Here is an 18,926-nt window from a genome sequence, read left to right on the forward strand (position 1 = left end):
ATCATCATCCACAACATCCAGGACAGGAGGAATGGCCAGAGGTCTGTGCTGTGGAAGATCTAAGAATTCCCACAGTCTCTTTTTTGACTGAGAATAGTCCTGACTTTCCCATTGGAAATGCTCCCTTAAAGTATGTAGGATTACCCCCAAAAGAAAAGTCCTTGGGTAGAGAGGCTAAAGGGATGGATTCCTCTGCATCAGAATCGTCATAAGCAAAAAGGGGTTGCATATCTTCATATTCAGATACATCACAGTCATCGGACTCCTGTTCAGGTAAAATTACTGGGGACAAGTCTTTTTCTCTTGAAAGGGGTAGCCTGGCTTCCCCTGATGAGCATAAGGTCTTCTGCCATTTTAAGCATTTGAGACTGAGGCAAGGAAGCGGGCACCTGAGCTTGGGTCGTCGTTTTTTTGGGTGTGGTGCATACCCTGGGCCTTAGAAACTCAGTAGTTTTTGAAAAAACTGTAGACGCGAAAGAAGTCAGTCTTTGTAGAGTATCGGTAGTGCAAAGTACTTCCTCGGAAGCCGGTGCCTGCTCAGCGGCTCCGGACCCATCCAAGGTAGACATCTGCAGAATCCTTTGTCAAAGAAGAGTCTCGTGGCATACCAGACTCTGAAAGGGTCTTGGTAGCGGCCTGCAAATCCACAGAAGTGGGCATCAGGGGCTGCAAAAGTGCCAGAGGACCAGAGAACTGGCGACTAGCTTAACGGAAGCATTGTTGGCAGTTTTGGACCTGTGTGGTCTGTCTTTATCCTTACGTTTTTTTCAGAAGATCAGTTGTCGGATGGCTTACCGAAGCCATATCAGAATTTGAGGACTGAGAGAGAAAATATCTAGCTACAATAAGGGCCCAACGACGTACAGTTCTGGCATTGAATAAAGCACAAAAGCGACAGCGGGGGACGTCATGGTCTGGGCCTAAACAAGTGACGCAGTAAGAATGAAAGGCTCGGTATGGTATTTGCTCTCCACAGACGAGACAATTGTTAACTTTTTCTGACATCGGTTAGAGCAAGAAAAAAGGATCCCCAACAGAGTACTTAGCCTTAGAAGACTTCAACTTCAATTCGGAAATGAAAACTCAGGTAGTGGCCAACCGGCACTCATGCGAACTGCTTCTGCTTCAGGGTCCTCAGCAGGAAAGACTGATGTAATGACGGCTGCCTGTTTTTATACCACTGATGACCTGACATCAGTCCTGGAGCGACAGCAACCGACGCAGAAATACTAAGCCTCTGGTATTCGGGCCGACTGAGGGCTACCTTGGCAGGGATATCCCAAATGTGATGACTGGAACAGTGAAACACGAAGAACATCAGCTGTTCTCCGCACCTCAAGGATTTAACCAGTAGAGAGACTGGTTGAAGAGCTAATGGAGGGGTTTTGGTAGATGGGAGAGATGTATCTCACCAGTCATCCAGGAATGGTCAGGACGCATGGAACAGGGATTTTTAATTTTGGAAAGCACCAAAAGACTTGGTCAAGACCAAGTCCAAGGAGGACATTAGTCCAGAGCCAGTTTCCTTATCTGATCAAATTTTACATGTACTCTTCCTGTAGAGTGTTTGTTGCACAGAAATACTTTTCTGCAGTTTCCAAATTTCTTGCACCTAGTCTCATCTAATACTACACATGATGACTGTGATTAGGTTGGATGGTTCATTTTCTCCACAAAATACGTAATAAAAACAAAAATAATAAAACATACCTGCCTGTTTGGCTTCCTCTGCTGAGATTCGGTCACCTGTGAGAACAAGCTCCATAGCTAAGGATTTTCCTACAACTTTGGCAAGTCTCTGTGTTCCTCCAGCCCCTAAAAAGCAGCAAATTAACTTCATGTTATTTTTGTTAACTGTGATTACATTTCAGCAGTTTCATGACAGCAGGTGTTTTACAGCAGTTAAAAGGAATTACTTTCCAACATCCTCATAGCGTGTGCCACCATATGTCATATGGCCATCATTTCACAGTATCACACTGTCAAGCAGGGTAGCTTCCTAGCTCATACAAACACTTCCCCCACCTCACCCCAAATATACACATTCACTTACTCCTCAGTAATAACTGCGCAAACCTCTGGAGAGAACAGAACCATTAAACTGAAAAAAAAAATGTTAAGAAATAAGTTTCAATTATAAGAGTACATATAGCAACAGGGCAGCAAATGTCAATTTCCAAACTGAACTCCTTAGAATTTACTACTTTCAATGTTAGACTGTTAGGTAAAATATAAGACAGAAACTGGTGTGCACCAGACGTACGTATCTGATGCACATTCATGGGTTCTTACACAGTACAAGGCCAAAAGTTGAATACCTACAGCAGCTGCCATGCCTCAGATAGTATGATATATCATCACTGTTTATAAAAGTAACTGCCTGTATATAAAACACACTAATATGCATTAAGCATTTAAGAATCCAGTTAGGATTTGCACATTTTGGAATTATAATCTCTGCTTACTGCAGACCATACCCCCCACTTTTTTTAAAATGATGGAAAAAACTCAGACCTTATTTTAAGCATAAAAAACTAAGATGTGTATGATATCCAAATGGGAGTCCACACAGTAATTTAAACTGCTAACAAATTTCTACTCAATCACTGAGAAATGACATCATAACCCTAAAGTGCAGTGAACAGGCAGGTGCTACTGAAAGCTGAACACTTAAACAGTTATTTTCTTAAGACCACATGCAGTATCATGAGTTTGTTAAACTTGGGACCTTTTAACACAACAAGGCTCATATTGTAAATCCACACTTCAGAGAACAAGAAATAGAAAAAATGTTGAGTCCTTGATAAGAAATAGATTTTTTCCAAACAGTATATGAAATCTCACATTCGAAAAGGATAACTCATTTCACAGAAGTAAGGTAATAGTAGGTGTCGAAATTCTGTACAGAATTAAGAACATGATTATTTTTTCAGTCAACATGCATCAAAGATGGCCAGAATGAAACTGTTTTCAGATGAACGTGCACATTACTCCAGCCATGTCAGAAAAAAGTACAGTTGTGTACACTTACCATAAATGTAGATGTTAAGAGTGTATTCACTGTTGCAGTCATTACCTGTGGGTTATCCTTGCTGTGGTAGCCCTCTGCAGGTTCGAATACCACAGTCAATGTTTTTCTGCATCGGCTGCTGTCGCTTGCTGTCTGACGTCAGGTCATCAGTACCAACACAATCCATGAAACACATACTTCACAAAACCAGTGTGCCACGGAATCACAGCCCTTAAGGCAAAATAACATACCCAACACACTAGTAATAGGTGAGACTATAGTCAGGCACACTGATGTCCCACTCACTAGATTGAACAAGGAGAAAGTTACTGTTAGCTGCCTGTCGGGTGCCAGGATCCGCCACATAACACAAGCATCCAGGTCACTCCAGAACAAATACAAATACGACTCTGTCATTGTCCATGTTGGTGTGAATGGCCTGAGCCGTACTTCCCTGGACTACATGAAGAGAGACATGGAAGAGCTCTCTGATCACGTAGCCCAAGCCAGTATGACCCTGACCCTGAGTAGCATCCAGCCCTCACCAAGAATGATACCACGGTATAAAGAAAAAATTATCAATTTCAACAACTGGCTAAGCTTCTGGTGTCATTCAAAGGGGATCCAGTGTCTGTCAGCCTGGGATGACATGCTCGACAAGCCATGCTGCTTCGCTAGAAACAGCTTGCAACTGTCACCCTTAGGCTTTCGAATACTGGCCAAGGCTCTTGCCAACTCCATAGTGCCCTTTTTAGGCAAGGCTCAAAAGACAAACCCACCACCGTAAATAGCAAAAGTAACAAAAAACTAAGGGTAATGCTACTCAATGTCAGAAGTCTAAACATCAAAATGCATGCACTCGAGGCACTCCTCAGTATGGCGAAAATCGATATATGTGCAGTAACAGAAACCTGGTTTAAGGCTCCAGAGAGCACTCCAGCACTACCAGGCTACAACTTATACCATACATTTCTGCCACAAAACCCGGACCAAAATACAAAAGGCAGGGGAGTATCCATATTCATCAAGGATACCCACACCTCCAGGTTAGTGGCACAGCACAATGCTTCAGAGATCATACACGTGCAACTAACAGCGGGCAAAACTGCAATTCAAATTGTAGCTTGCTACAGATCACCCACCATGTCCCAGGACCCCCATTCTGAATTTCTGGAAACACTGGGAAAAAGGTCCTACCAAACACCCTGATACTGGGTGATTTCAATCACACAAACATTAACTGGGAGAACTACTCAAATACTAACTCCCTTGCCCAACATTTCCTAGAATTTATAAACTCAAACACCCTAGGATCAAGTGGTCAACACCCCCACCAGAGGTGACAACATATTGGACCTGGTCATCACCAACATGGGCGACCGGTGTTCCACACTGGAGGTCAACCCCTCACTGGTTAGATCTGACCATAAACTAATCACTATGGATACCCACATTCCGCCCCCATCCCCGGGCAAAGAAACCACAGTGAATAAAGTACAGTTTTGTACCTACCATAAATGTAGATGTCCGATAGGTATGCATCTGCAGTCCTTACATATGGGTTGTCCTGCCTCAGGCAGCCCTTCGGTCGGCCGGATTCCAAAGTCTGGGTCCGGCGTCAGCTGATGTCGCCCCTTCCCCGACATCTAGAGCGCCTGGGGTATAAAATTGTCAGCCGATGCCATCTTCCTCAGTTTTTCTTGCCCCAGATGCCAGGTGCCCTCTAAGGAAGGCTAAATTTGGTAGAAATACAAAATATTGCAAACATGCACAGTAATATAAAACAAATACACCATAATAGATAACCCCAGCTAGCTATAAGAGGGATAAGTACCCAAGAAGTACCACAGAGGGGAAGGAGGGAGGGTAAACCTGACTGCAGATGCATACCTATCGGACATCTACATTTATGGTAGGTACAAAACTGTACTATGTCCTTCAAGGATGCATCTGCAGTCCTTACATATGGGTAGAATACCATAGCCAAGCTGGGGTGGTAGGCTCTAAGAAAATGATGGTGTAGCTAAAATGCCCTGCAGGACTGCCATAGCAAAGCCTGCTCTTGATCTGGAATATAAGGGTAAATTGTAATGCTTGGAAAATGTATGCACGGAGCTCCATGTAGCAGCTTCTAAAATGTCCTTGGTAGCCACCCCTCTTAAGAAGGCTGTGGAGGTGGCTGTAGCTCTGGTGGAATGAGGTCTGATGTTAGCTGGCACAGCTTTTCCATGATAAGAGTAGCAGAATCTAATGCAATTTCCTATCCATTTTGAAATTGTCTGTTTGGAAATTGCTTTTCCTTGAATGCCTGCAGCATATGCTACCAACAGCTGGTCAGTTTTTCTGAAAGTCTTAGTTCTGTCCAAGTAGTAGCGTAACTGTCTGTGAATGTCCAGGGTATGCAGAAGTTTCTCTCCCTTGTTTTGTGGGTTTGGAAAGAAAGTAGGCAGGTGAATAGCTTGGTTCAATGAGACCCTGGATACCACCTTTGGCATGAATGAAGGATTGGTTCTCAAGGGGACTCTGTCCTGATGAAAAATAAGGAATGGTTGTACTGCCATGAGTGCCTGCAATTCAGATACTCTTCTTGCTGAGGTTATGGCCAGAAGGAAGGCAGTCTTCCAAGACAGGAACTGTAACTCTGAAGATGCTGCTGGTTCAAAGGGAGGTAAAGTCAACTTTTCCAACATGAAGTTAAGGTCCCATGTAGGCACTGGTGGTTTTCTTGGAGGATTGATGTTTTTAATTCCTCTTAGAAACTGCCTTAGGAGAGGATGAGAGAAGACAGGTGGATCAGTATTGTATTCTGCTGAAATTGCTGCAGCATGAATTTTTATGGAAGAGTAAGAAAGGCCATTATGGAGCATGTCTGCCAAGTATTCCAGGATATGTGCCATGCTCATCACTGTGGCATCTAGGCCCTTTGCGGTGCTCCAAGTGTGGAATCTTTTCCATTTTGCTGAATATGTCTTTCTCGTGGAAGGTCTGCGAGCTTCCATGATGATATCCTTCACTCTCTTGGATAGCTTTTCCTGGTGAGGAGTCAAGGTATTCTCCAGGCTGTCAGCTGCAGGGTTTTCAGGCTGGAGTGCAGAGTTTTGTAATTGTGCTGTGTCAGAAGGAGTGTCCATAGTGGCAGAGGCCACGGTTTTGTGTGTGACAGGCTCCGTAACAGTGGGTACCAGTGCTGCCTTGGCCAGTCCGGGGCTATTAGAATCACTTTTGGCTGCTCTGTCTTGATTTTCAGTAAGACCTTGGTCATTAGTGGGAGTGGTGGAAATGCATACACTGTTAGAGTATTCCAACTGAAAGAGAGAGCATCCACTTTCTATGCTTGTGGGTGGTATGTCCTTGTGCAGAATTTCTTCAGCTGATGATTGTGGTGGGAGGCAAAAATCTATGTCCGGCCTCCCCCATGATTGTGTTATCTGAAGGAAGATGTCTGGGTGCAGCATCCATTCGTGTGGGTCCATGGTATTTCTGCTTAGGCTGTCTGCCAGTATATTGTCTTTTCCTGGCACAAACTGGGATTGCAGCTCTATATTGAGTTTTAGGGAAAGTTCCCAAAGATTCATTGCTAGTCTGCAAAGAGGGAATGGATACCTCCTTGCTTGTTTATGTACCACATAACTGTGGTATTGTCTGTCCTTATTAGCAGGTGGCCTTGATGTAGAAAGAGCTTGAAGGCCTCGATTGCATGAATCACTGCCAGCATTTCCTTTTGGTTTATGTGCATGCGCAATTCTTTCTGAGACCATAGACCTTGGATGCATCTGTCCTCCATATGTGCTCCCCATCCATGGTCTGAAGCGTCCGAGGTAATGGTTTGGCTGGTTACTGGTTTGCTGAAAGGCAGGCCCCTGTTTGACTGGCTTGCTTGGGCCCACCACAGGAATTCCTGTTGAAGGCATGGAATGAATGGTATCAAAGCTTCTAGGCTGTGATTGTGCTGAGACCATAAACTCCTTAGGTACCATTGTAGTTTTCTCATATGCAGCCTTGCTTGTGGAATCAGAAGAATGCACGATGCCATGTAACCCAGGGCCTGCAGGATTTTCCTTGCAGTCATCTGAGTTTGTTTTGTTAGATTTTTGAAGTAATCTGGTAGTTGTCTTTGTTTTTCTTCTGTGAGAAAAGCCATTTGGGTGGTTGTATCTAGTTCCGCACCCAGAAAAGTTATTCTTTGGGATGGCACAAGTCTTGACTTGTGAATGTTGACTGTGTATCCCAAGGCCTGCAGTAGGCGGATGGCATAATTCAAATGTTTTCCAAAAGTTTGTTGGCTGTCCGCTTGTATAAGGCAGTCGTCCAGATACGGGTATATTTGAATCCCCTGAAGTCTGCAGTGTGCAATTACTGATGCCAGGCATTTCGTGAATACTCTGGGCACAGTAGATAAGCCAAAGGGCAATGCTGAGAATTGATAATGCTCTGAACCTGCAAGAAATCTGAGGTGTCTTCTGCGACTTTGTCTGATAGGGACATGCAGGTATGCCTCCTTGAGGTCTAGAGTTACCAGCCAAGACCCCTTGCCCAGCATGGGAAGGAGTTGCTGTAGGGTCAGCATTTTGAATTTTGGCACAATGAGATAAGTATTCAGTGCGGACAAATCGAGAATAGGCCTCCATTGTTTTTCTTTTCTTGGGACAAGGAATAGTCTGGAATAAAATCCTTGGCCTTGTTCTGCGAGAGGTACCTTTTCTATAGCTTTCATTTGCAATAGGTTGGCAATTTGTTTTAAAGCCTCTGCCCTCTGATTTGGTGGCAGGTTTTGCATTCCCTTTCTTTCTGGTAATGTATGGAAATGGAACCTGTATCCTTTGTCTATTATTTGCAGTGACCATTTGTCCCTTGTAATACTGTGCCAATTTTTTTGAGAATAAAGACAACTTTCTGCCCAAAGGTGCTTCTAATTGAGCCCTGGTCAGCGGGGTCAAGGTGAAGTCATTGAGTCCGTCCTTGTGCAGCAGTTGTTGGACCTGCACTACCTCTCTGGTTAGGAGTTCTGCCACTGACATCCTCTGTAGGAGCCTCTAGCTTGCCCTCTACCTCTGGCACGCCTGTTCTTGCCTCTTTGAAATCTCTCTTCTGGAAAGGACCAATTCTTAGAAGGCCAATTTCTGCTGAATCTTGGTGGTTGTACCTGGAGGAAATCTTTGACTGTTTGTACAGATTTTGCCTTTTCCTCAAATTTCTTTAAGACCTCTTGAGAAGTGGAGCCAAATAACTTTTGCTTTTCCAGTGAAGCATCCAGAAGCTTAGCCTTAACATGATCTGGCAGAGATTGTTCCTTCAGCCAGGCATGTCTACGTAGGACTGCACCTGTCATTGCTGACCTACATGAAGCTTCCAATGCATCATAACCACACTGCAAGAAATGGTTGCTAACCTGTTGTGAATTATGTACCAGATCCTGAAGTGACTTACGATCTAGGGGTTCAGGCGAAGACAGTTTTTTCTGCAATTCATCTAACAAATACTCTTGGTACTGTATCATATGAAATTGACAATTTAAAGCCCTCATAGACAGAGTGGAAGAAGTGTACACTTTTTTACCCCATCTCTCTAAAGCCCTGGACTCCCTTTCAGAGGGGAGTGGATTTTTAGAAGTGGCAGCTGCAGCCCCTTTAGGACCCTGGGAACTAGTTTCTGGGTCAGCAGAGTGGGCCTTGTAAATGAAATGATGCGAGTCCGGGACCCTGTAGTACCTATCGGGTTTAACAGGAGCCGGAGGAAGGGTGTCAGGGGTAGTGCTAGACTCAGAATACACATCATCAATGACACTTAAAACAGGAGGAATAGCCAAAGGTCTATGCTGAGGTAAATGAAGAAAAGTCCTTAATCTCTTCCTGGAATCGGAGAATTCCTGGCCCTGCCATTGGAAATGCTCTCTCATGGAGTGAAGGGTCTCCCCAAAGGACAGCTCTTCAGGAGGGGAGGCAGAGGGAATAGATTCCTCTGCATCAGAATCCTCGTAGGCCGTGAAGGCCTCCTCCTGGTAGTCTGATAGAGCAGAGCCATCAGAGGCCTCATCAGAGGACTGAGGTTCAGCAGACTCAACCCTGGGCCTTTTGTCTAGTGGGGGTTGAGAGCCCCTGTCCGGATAAGGCTGAGAGCCCCTAATTAAGGAAATAAGGTCCTCAGTCAAACTTAGTATCTGAGAACCTGTAGTGGATCCCTGAGAAATAGACTTGGGAGGCAGAGTTTTTTGTTGCTTAGCAGCTTTAGCCCTAGTGAAAGCTTTTATGGACATGGATGCAGGGGGCCTGGCTGCCCCACGTGCTGGAGTAGTTTTGTCTAGGGGAATGGTGTTGGTAGGTTCCTGAACACCGATTTCCGAGGGTAATTCTATAACCGACTCAGAAAAGGCCTCCGGGACCGAGGCTGTCGGTTGAGCGGTTTCTACGGACGGAAGTACCAAGGACTCGGTTTTAGCCGAGACCGAGACACTTGCGGCAGGCCTAGGAGCGGTTTCAGCCGAAACCACGGTCCGTGTGTGTCAGTCCTTGTCCTTCTGTTTCTTGGTTAAATGAGAAGTCGGAGTCTCCGACGGCATTTTATAAGAGAAACTAGCCCCCAAAAATTCCTCTGCAAACTCCGACCGACACCTAAGAGTGCGTTGATTAAAGGAGGCACAGGCAGTACAGGCCGAGACGTCGTGGTCTGGGCCTAGGCAGGGGAGGCAGTAGGAATGGAAATCCTTATGAGGTATTTGTTTCCCACAAGTCAAGCAATTATTAACTTTAAGCATTTGATCTGACATCGGCTGAGGCAAGAAAGAGTCCCCAATGGTGTACTTAGCTTTTTGAAGTCTTCGGTAGCTGAAGTTACAGGAGCTGGCCGACTGGCACTTGCGAACTGCTTCTGCTTCGGGCACCACGCGGCAAGAAAGACTGGGGAAGATGGCGTCGGCTGACACTTTTATACCCCAGGCGCTCTGACATCGGGGAAGGGGCGACATCAGCCAACGCCGGACCCAGACTTTGGAATCCGGCCAACCGAAGGGCTGCCTGAGGCAGGACAACCCATATGTAAGGACTGCAGATGCATCCTTGAAGGACATCTTTTTAAAAGCAAACTTCATGTTACTTAAGACAAGGTGGAAAGTTTCAAAGCCCCCATGCTAAAGGATAATGCTGTCCAAGCTGCAAAATCCTTTACTAATGACTCTACAGGCACCTACAAGAATGCATGGATCGTGCTATCCCATGCAAAACCAAGACTCATTAGTCCAAGAAAAGGAAACCAGTCTGGTGGACGCCTGCCATAAACAAGCTATACAATAGGAGGAGGAAATTAGTGCAGAAAAAAAGAGTAAAATCCCAAGAAGGGAAGACATCCCTGATCAGTATCAGCAAAAAACTACAATCCCTCATAAAATCATCCAAGGCTAAGTTCGAAAGAAAAATTGCCAAGGACTCCAAAGATAACCACAAGGCATTCTTTAGGTGGCAATTCTCAGATCTGCTCGAAGTTAGTGCAGAATGGCACAAAATACACTGAACTGACCGATATTGCCAACATCCTGGCAGGCAGGTTCAGTACAAACTGCACCAACCTCTCACTCCCAAAAGGACCCATAACCATACTAGAAGAATGTAGTGCCTCTGAAATCACACTCTGGTTTAAACAGCCCTCTGCAAAGCCAAAAACACAGCACCAATGGGAGCAAACAGTGTCCCAGGCTGCGTCCTACACGAGCTCAAAGATGAACTAACCCCTCACCTAAACACACTGTTCAAACTCAGCCTCTCCACAGGCTACGTGCCCACAGAGTGGCGCACAGCGACGGTTATTCTGCTCCATAAAAGTGGAGCCACAACAGACCCCAGGAACTATCACCCTATAAGCCTGACTAGCTTGGTCTGCAAGGCTATGGAGCGCATCATCATGGATCTCATTAAGAGAGATATTGAGAACCTCCAAACACTGGACCCTACCCAGTACGACTTTGTTAAGGGCAGATCATGCCTTCTAATCCTGGTGGACTTCTTTGAGACAGTTGCCAAGGCTATAGACGAGGGAAAGCTGGTCCACATAGCCTACCTAGACCTCGCAAAGGCCTTCAACACCATTCCCCATTCTGGTACTATAGACAAGCTCACCAGCCTGAACATAAACCCCTACATCATGAGATGGGTTGCCAACTGGTTCATGGACAGAACCCACATGGTAAGAGTTGTGGGAGCTAGGTTTGACTCTAAATCGGTTACAAGTGGCGTCCTCCAGGGCTCAGTCCTAGGACCCCCTCCTGTTCGGCATATACTTCTCAGAGGTACAGGCAAGCACAGGAGGACTACAGCTGACCAAGTTCGCACACGCCTGCAAACTAGGGGCTATAATTGACTCTCCCGGTTGACACAGACATCCTCCAAAAGGGCCTCACCAAGACAGATACCTGGTGTCAAAACCATGGCCTCAAGCTAAATGCCAAAAAGTGTATAGTCATCCCCTTTGGAAAAAACAAAGTACCCACAAACTACCACATAGGTGGTAGCCCCCTAAATACAGAAGACGTAATAAGGGATCTGGGGACCCAAGTAGACAGTAACCTATCCTTTGATAATCACATGGCCAAAGTGGTTAGAAAATCCTTCTATATGGCCCACCTAATCACAAAAGGGTTTGCATCCACATCAAAAGAGGCCATTGTGCCCTTCTACGCATCACTCATCAGACCCATCAGAGTACAACACCCCATTTGGGATGTACCTTACAAGACACCTGCAACAGCTGGAAAGACCACAGAAGTACCCCACCAACAGGATTACTGGCCTTAAACAGATGCCCTATGCAGCTCGACAAACTCCAGCTGTACTCAGTTCCATACAGCCTACTCAGAGGTGATCTCTGCCCGACATACAAGGCCATGTCCGAACCCAGAAATGAGGGACATGCTCCACCTAAAGAAAACCATATCCCCTTGAACCACACACTCTAGGGATCTAAACCTCACCACAACAATAAATAGGACGTGCTGGAGGGATAGATTCCTGTCCCAGAAACTTCCTCTGCTCTGGAATAAGATTCCAATCTACATAAGGCAGAGCTCCTCGCTGACCCTCATCAAGAGAAACCTTGACGAGTGGATGGGAAACAAAGTTTACCCCGGGGATCACTTCAATGGCTCTGCTGGACAGAAGCACAGGGAACTAATCTAAGGGGACGGCGAAAGCCAACACATTCCGGCTAAGCTTATAAATGCCTTCGGGCAGATAGCCTAGTACCTACCTATAAAGGAAGGCAGCTGACACCATTACATCAGTTTTTCCTGCCCTAACCAGTCAGAAGCCCAAGTAAATATGGTAAAGTTGTCCTGGTGGCTAAAAGCCACTATTAGAAACTTATGTCTCCCTAAAGAAAAAAATATGTAAGGGGGAAGGAGGGCGAGAAACCAGGACTGCAACAGTAAATACACTCGAACATCTACATTTATGGTAAATGTACCCAACTGTACTATGTTCTTCGTGTTCTACTGTTGCAGTCATTACACTTGGGTAGATTCCCAAAGCTAAGGAAGGGAGGAGGCAATTAGAGAGTGTTACGACCAGCTATTAGGCCCTGCAAGACAGCAGTGGCAAAATCAGCTCTGGATTACGAAAAAAATGGCAAGTGGCAATGCTTGGTGAAAGTATGTACAGAACTCCAGGTAGCAACTTCTAGGATGTCCCTGGTAGGGACACCTCTGAGAAAGGCTGTAGAAGTAGATGCAGCCCTGGTTGAATGTGGTCTTATCCCCTGTGGGGTAGGTTTCCCATGGTGCTTATCGCAGAAATTAATGCAATGGCCTACCCACTTAGAAATGTTTTGCTTTGAAATGGCCTTCCCCTTTGCCCCTGCAGCAAATGCAACCAGCAACTGTTTAGATTTTCTGAGAGGCTTAGTCCTGTCCAAGTAAAATCTAAGTTGTCTGTGCGCGTCCAAGGAGTGCAGTATTCGTTCCCCTTTGTTCTGTGGATTAGAAAAGAAGGTTGGCAAATGAATGGATTGATTAAGGGCCACACTGGATACCACCTTGGACATAAAGTAGGGATTGTTCCTGAGGGACACCCTGTCCACATGAAAGCTGATGAAAGGCTAAACTGCCATGAGGGCCTGTAATTCAGACACCCTTCTTGCTGAAGTGATGGCTAGAAGGAAGGCTAGAAGGAAGGCTAAGAAAGGAATTTCAACTCGGCATTTGCAGCTGGCTCAAAGGGAGGTAGAGTGAGCTTTTCCAATACAAAGTTAAGGTCCCAGGCAGGAGAAGGGGCTCTCCTGGGTGGTCTTAAGTTTTTGGCCCCTCTGAGGAATTGCTTCAGCAGTGGATGAGAGAAGAGGGGAGGCTCTGTATTATAATGAGCTGAAATGGCAGAGGCATGAATTTTGATGGAACAAAAGGAAAGGCCCTTGTGAAGCATCTCAGTTAAGTATTGAAGAATGTGCAGTAAATTGGGCACAGTTGTGTCCCTCCACTGTGTTTGGCTCCAGAAACAGAATCTTTTCCATTTTTCAGCATAGGATTTTCTAGTACTATGCCTCCTTGCTTCCAGAATGACATCCATCACTTGCTTACTGAGGGATGGTAAAGGAGAGATCATGTAATTTAGCCAGGCTGCAAGGGTCAGGGTTTGAAGCTGTGGGTGCAGAATCTGGCCCTCCTGCTGGGACAGCAGGGCAGGGGTCTGAGGCAGGTGCCATGGTTCCAGAAGTGAGACACTGTGCAAGAGGGGGGTACACCAGTGTTGGTGTGGCCAGTCTGGTGATAAGTATTGTCCTTGGTTTGTCCTGTTTGATCTTTAGTAGCACTTTGGAGAGGCAGAGGAGGAAAGGCATAAACTGATAGTTTTTTCAAGGTGAAGGACAGGGCATCCACTTTCCAAGCTTGTCTGTGGGGAGTCCTTGTGCAGAATTTGTCCAGCTGGTAGTTCTAAGGGGAGCCAAATAGGTCTATCTCTGGGCACCCCCATTTGTTTCTCAAAATGTTGAATATCTTTGGTTCCAGTTTCCACTCATGTGGGTCCATGAGATTTCTGCTTAGGTTGTCTGCCAGTATATTTAGCTTGCCTGGCAGGAACTGAGCTTGTAGGTGCACGTGGTAGCTCAAGGCTGTGTTCCACAGAGCCATGGCTAGTCTGCAGAGAGGGTATGAGTGGGTTCCCCCCTGCTTGTTTATGTAGCACATAACAGTGGTGTTGTCCATCTTTACCAATAATTATCCTGGAAGAATGTGGTCCTTGAAGGCTGTCAGAGCATTCTGTACAGCTAACATTTCTTTTTGATTGATATGCAGTTGCATTTGACTCGGGTTCCATTTGCCCTGAATGCACTGCCCTGCCTAGTGAGACCCCCCATGCATAGTCTGATACATCTGTTAGGGTTTGGGCGGCAGGGGGTAGAGTGAATGGCAGTCCCTTGTTTTGGTGGCAGGCCTCTGCCCACCAAAGGAACTCTGTCTTTAGACAAGGTAAGATAGGAATCACTGACTCTAGGTCCTGAGAATGTTGACACCATAGGCTTTTTAGATACCACTGTAGTTTCCTCATATGCAGTCTTGCATATGGAATTAGTAGAATGCAAGAGGACATGAACCCCACGGCTTGCACTATTTTCCTTGCAGATAGATGGGTCTTTGTGGCCAGTAGTTTGAAATAGACTGTCAAATGAACTTGTTTCTCTGGCGTGAGGTAGGCTATCTGGGAAGTTGTATTCAAGCTTGCTCCCAGGAATACAATTTGTTGGCAGGGTACTAGATGTGATTTCTTTTCGTTTATAGTGTACCCCACAGAAGTTAGCAATTTCTTTACAAATGCCAGATGATTTAATAGTATGTCCTAGCTTTCTGCCTGAATTAGACAATCGTCTAGGTAAGGCTATATTTGAATATTTCTTTGCCTGCAAAAATGCAATGACTGAAGCTAGGCACTTTGTGAATTCCCTGGGAGCAGTAGATAAGCCAAAGGGCAGTGCAGAGAACTGATAGTGCATGTAGCCTGCTCTGAAGCGTAAGTATCTTCTGCAAGATTCCCTTATTGGGGTGTGTAGGTAGGCTTCCTTTACATCCAGTGTTGCCAACCAGGCATCTTTGTCTAGCATGGGAAGCAGCTGATGAAGACCTAGCACCTTGAATTTTGAGATTACCAAAAATGTGTTTAGGATAGACATGTCCAGGATAGGACACCAGGAATGGTCTTTTCTGGGTACCAGAAATAGTCTTGAGCAGAAACCTTTGCCCCATTCTTCTTCTGGGACAGGTGGAATAGCCCTGATGCTTAGGAGAGAGAGACCTTGCTTTTGAGCCTCTGCCCACTGATTTGGGGGTAGGTCTAGCCAACCGTTTGGGGTTGGTAAGGAGTGGAAGTGGAATCTGTATCCTTGGGAAACTATATTTAAAACCCATTTGTCTTGGGTAATGAGTTACCAGTTTTTTTGCATGCAGGGCGATCTTTCCCCCTAAAGGAATAGTTAGTTGAGCAGGGCTTGGAAGGTTTAAAGTTAAGTCATTGCGCCAGTTAACCAGTTAACCATAGGGGGGTGTCTTACTACTCCCAGCTTTGGAAGTGGGAGCCCCCTACTGCTTAGGCCTGTGAGTACCTTGGGACTGAAGCCTGGGTGTTCTGCTGGTTCTTGGTTTGGACTAAGAAGGCCTGGAAGAGGCAGGAAAGGACCAATTCTTAGAAGGCCAGTGCCTACTAAATCTGGGAGGCTGTACTTGCAGGAAATCTTTAACAGTTTGCATAGATTTAGCTTTTTCCTCCATCTTTTTAAGTACTACTTCTGCTTTGTTGCCAAACAGGCGGTCTTGGTTTAAGGGAGCCATCCTGTGATCATCCTGTAATTTAGCTTTAACATGATCTGGCAAGGATTGTTCCTTAAGCCAAGCATGCCTTCTAAGTACAGACCCAATTACAGCCGCCCTGCAAGGTGCCTCTAATGAATCAAAACCACATTGCAAAGTCTGTTTTCCAACTTGTTCAGCAAAATGCATTAAATCCTATAATTCTTTATTTTCAGCACAGTCAGGAATCAACATCATTTTCTGTTTAAGCAATCCAATAATATGCTGCTGATACTTTAACATATGAAACTGGCAGTTGGCAGTTTAAGGCCCTAATGGCCAAAGTTGCAGAAGTGTATACCTTTTTACCCCATCTGTCCAGGGCCCTGGAATCTCTATCAGAGGGGGGAGGGCTTTTGGCAGTAGTTCCTTAATGCCTTTGGGTCCCTGTGAAATGGTCTCAGGATCTGCAGTAGGATTCTTAAAGAGGAACTTGTGAAAGTCAGGTATTCTGTAATACCGGTCAGGTTTTCTGGGAGCCGGAGGTAAAGTGTCAGGGGCCAGGCTAGATTCCAAGAAGGCATCATCTACAATTTCCAGTACAGGAGGGATAGCTAAAGGCCTGTGTTGAGATAGGAGTAAGAATTCCCTAAGCCTCTTTTTGGAGTTAGAGTAATGCTGGCTTTCCCAGTGGAAATGCTCCCTAAGAGTATGCAAAGTTTCACCAAAAGGGAAATCCTCTGGAGGGGAAGCAGAGGGAATGGAGTCCTCTGCATCAGAATCCTCATAGGTAGATAAGGGCAACTCCTGGTCAGAGAAAACAGAAATTTCAGAATCCTGATCAGAAGAATCAGAAGGAAAATCAGTTCTAGGTCTCTCACAGGGAGAAGGGTGGCTTCCCCTGATTAGAGTAATAAGGTATTCAGCCATTCTTATAATTGTTTTTTAGGCATGGGGCCTGACCATGCAGTCTGAGCATTGGTTTTCTAGGCATGGATCAAGTTTTAGGCCTTGAAGAAGAAGATGGCATTGGTTTAATATGCAAAGTCAGTAGGCCTGAATACACCCTCAGAAGGCGATGCCTGCACGGTGGCTCTGGACCTTCCAAGGTAGAGACATCCGCAGGTTCCACAGTCGAAGAAGCACCTCGCGGCATACCAGACTCCGAATGGGTCTCAGTAGACGCCTGCAAATCTGATGTAGCAGGTATCAGGGGCTGCAAAAGCGCCTCACTGAGTACCAGCAAACTGGCGACTAGCTTAGGAGAAGCGTTTGTCGGCAACTTTGGACCTATGCGGTCTGTCTGTCTTTATCTTTACATTTTTTTGGAATGTTGGTAGTCGGGTGGCTTACTGAAGCCATTTCTGGATAATTGAACCGAGTACCAAAATATTTAGAGGCGAAAATGAACCGACGACGAATAGTTCGAGGTTTGAATAAGGCACAAAACTGACAGCAAGGTACATTATGGTCTGGGCCTAAGCAAGGAATGCAGTATGAATGAAAACTTTATGAGGTATTTGCTTTCCACAAGAAATACAATTGTTAGCTTTTACTGACATCGGTTTAGAGCAAGAAAAAAGATCCCCAATGGGGTACTTAGCTTAGTTGAAGTCTTCGGATCTGAAACTTGAACACAAAAATTTCAGGAGTCGACCGGCACTTGCGAACTGCTTCTGCTTCGGGCACCGCACAGCAAGAAAGACTGATGTAATGGAGTTGGCTGCATGCTTCATACCCCTGACTACCTGACATCATGGAAGATGAGACAGCAACCGACGCAGGACCCAAGACTTTGATAATCAGGCCGACTGAGGGCTACCTGCAAGCAGATAACTCAAATGTAATGACTGCAACAGTGAAACATGAAGAACATCTGCAGAGGCAAACCCTGCCATAGCCTTCAAAAACAGAGGAAGGTGGTAATACTTGGTAAACGTATGGACAGAAGTCCAGGTGGCAGCTTCCATTATGTCCCTGGTGGGAACTCCTCTTTGGAATGCTGTAGAAGTGGAGGCTGCCCTAGTAGAATGGGTTCAAATAGTGGTTGGACTGTTTTCCTGAAGGGTTTAGTGCAGTCCAGATAGTACCTGATCTGTCTGTGCATGTCTAGTGAGTGCAGAATTCTTTCCCCCTTGTTTTGAGGATTAGGAAAGAAGGTGGGTAGATGTATGGCCTGGTTGAGAGTTACATTATATATCACCTTGGGCATAAAGGAGGGATTAGTCCTCAGGGAGATCCTGTCTGCATGGAAGACAATGAAGGGCTCAATGGCCATCAGTACCTGAAGGTCTGAAACCCTTCTGGCTGAGGTGATAGCGAAGAGAAAAGCAGTCTTCCAGGAGAGGTATCTTAGTTCTCCTGAAGCAGCAGGTTCGAAGGGTGGTAAAGTTAGTTTTTCCAAAACATAATTCAGGTCCCTGGCTGGACTGGGTGCCTTCAGGGAGGTCTGATATTAGAAGCCCCTCTGAGAAATTGCTTAATCAAAGGATGGGAGAACAGGGGCTGTTCTGTATCAAAATGAGCTAAAATGGCGGAGGTGTGGATTTTAATATAGGAGAAGGAGAGGCCACTATTAAGCAGCTCCACTAGGTAGTCCAGGATAAGAGGGATGGAAGGTTGTGATGTATTGCCCCATCTGGACTGGCTCCAGGAGCAGAATCTCTTCCATTTTCCTGCATACGATTTTCTGGTGCTGGGTCTTCTGGCCTCTGTGATAACTGTCTAAGACCAGTTTGCTTAACAGGGGCCCCTTCCATTTTCCTGCATAAGATTTTCTGGTGCTGGGCCTTCTGGCCTCTGTGATAATGTCTAGGACCAGTTTGCTTAACAGGAGCCCCTTGTCAGCCTTTAGAGTATTAACCATGCTGATAGACTGAGAGCCTGCAAGTCTGGGTGCAGCATCCCCCCCCTCCCCGAGTTAAAAGGTCTGAGATGAGGGGAAGCTGCCTGGGAGGCTGTGAGGTCAGGCTGCGCAGTAAGAGGTACCAATGTGATCAGTACCTTGGGAATAAGAGGCAGAGGAGGGAATGCGTACTCAAACAGAGTGTTCCAGGAGAAGGTCAAGCCATCCACCTTCCACCCTAGGTGGTGATACTCCCTGGTACAGAATTTTTCCAGCTGATGGTCGGGATGCAAAGCAGAGATACACCTCCGGAG

The 18,926-nt window shown here is 45.8% G+C and overlaps 1 protein-coding gene across 1 annotated transcript in view; it reads right to left on the minus strand.

The window, feature by feature from the left end:
- ECHS1 (enoyl-CoA hydratase, short chain 1) overlaps window positions 1-18,926 on the minus strand; it is a 300,922-nt gene that overhangs the window by 184,902 nt on the left and 97,094 nt on the right. Inside the window, exon 5 of the mRNA XM_044056792.1 lies at window positions 1,711-1,815. Coding sequence (XP_043912727.1) covers window positions 1,711-1,815 — 105 coding nt within the window. The remainder of the gene's footprint in view (window positions 1-1,710; window positions 1,816-18,926) is intronic.

This window comes from Protopterus annectens, chromosome 14.part0 (genome assembly GCF_019279795.1).
Source record: "Protopterus annectens isolate FY-2018-M chromosome 14.part0, PAN1.0, whole genome shotgun sequence".
Classification (NCBI taxonomy): domain Eukaryota; kingdom Metazoa; phylum Chordata; order Ceratodontiformes; family Protopteridae; genus Protopterus; species Protopterus annectens.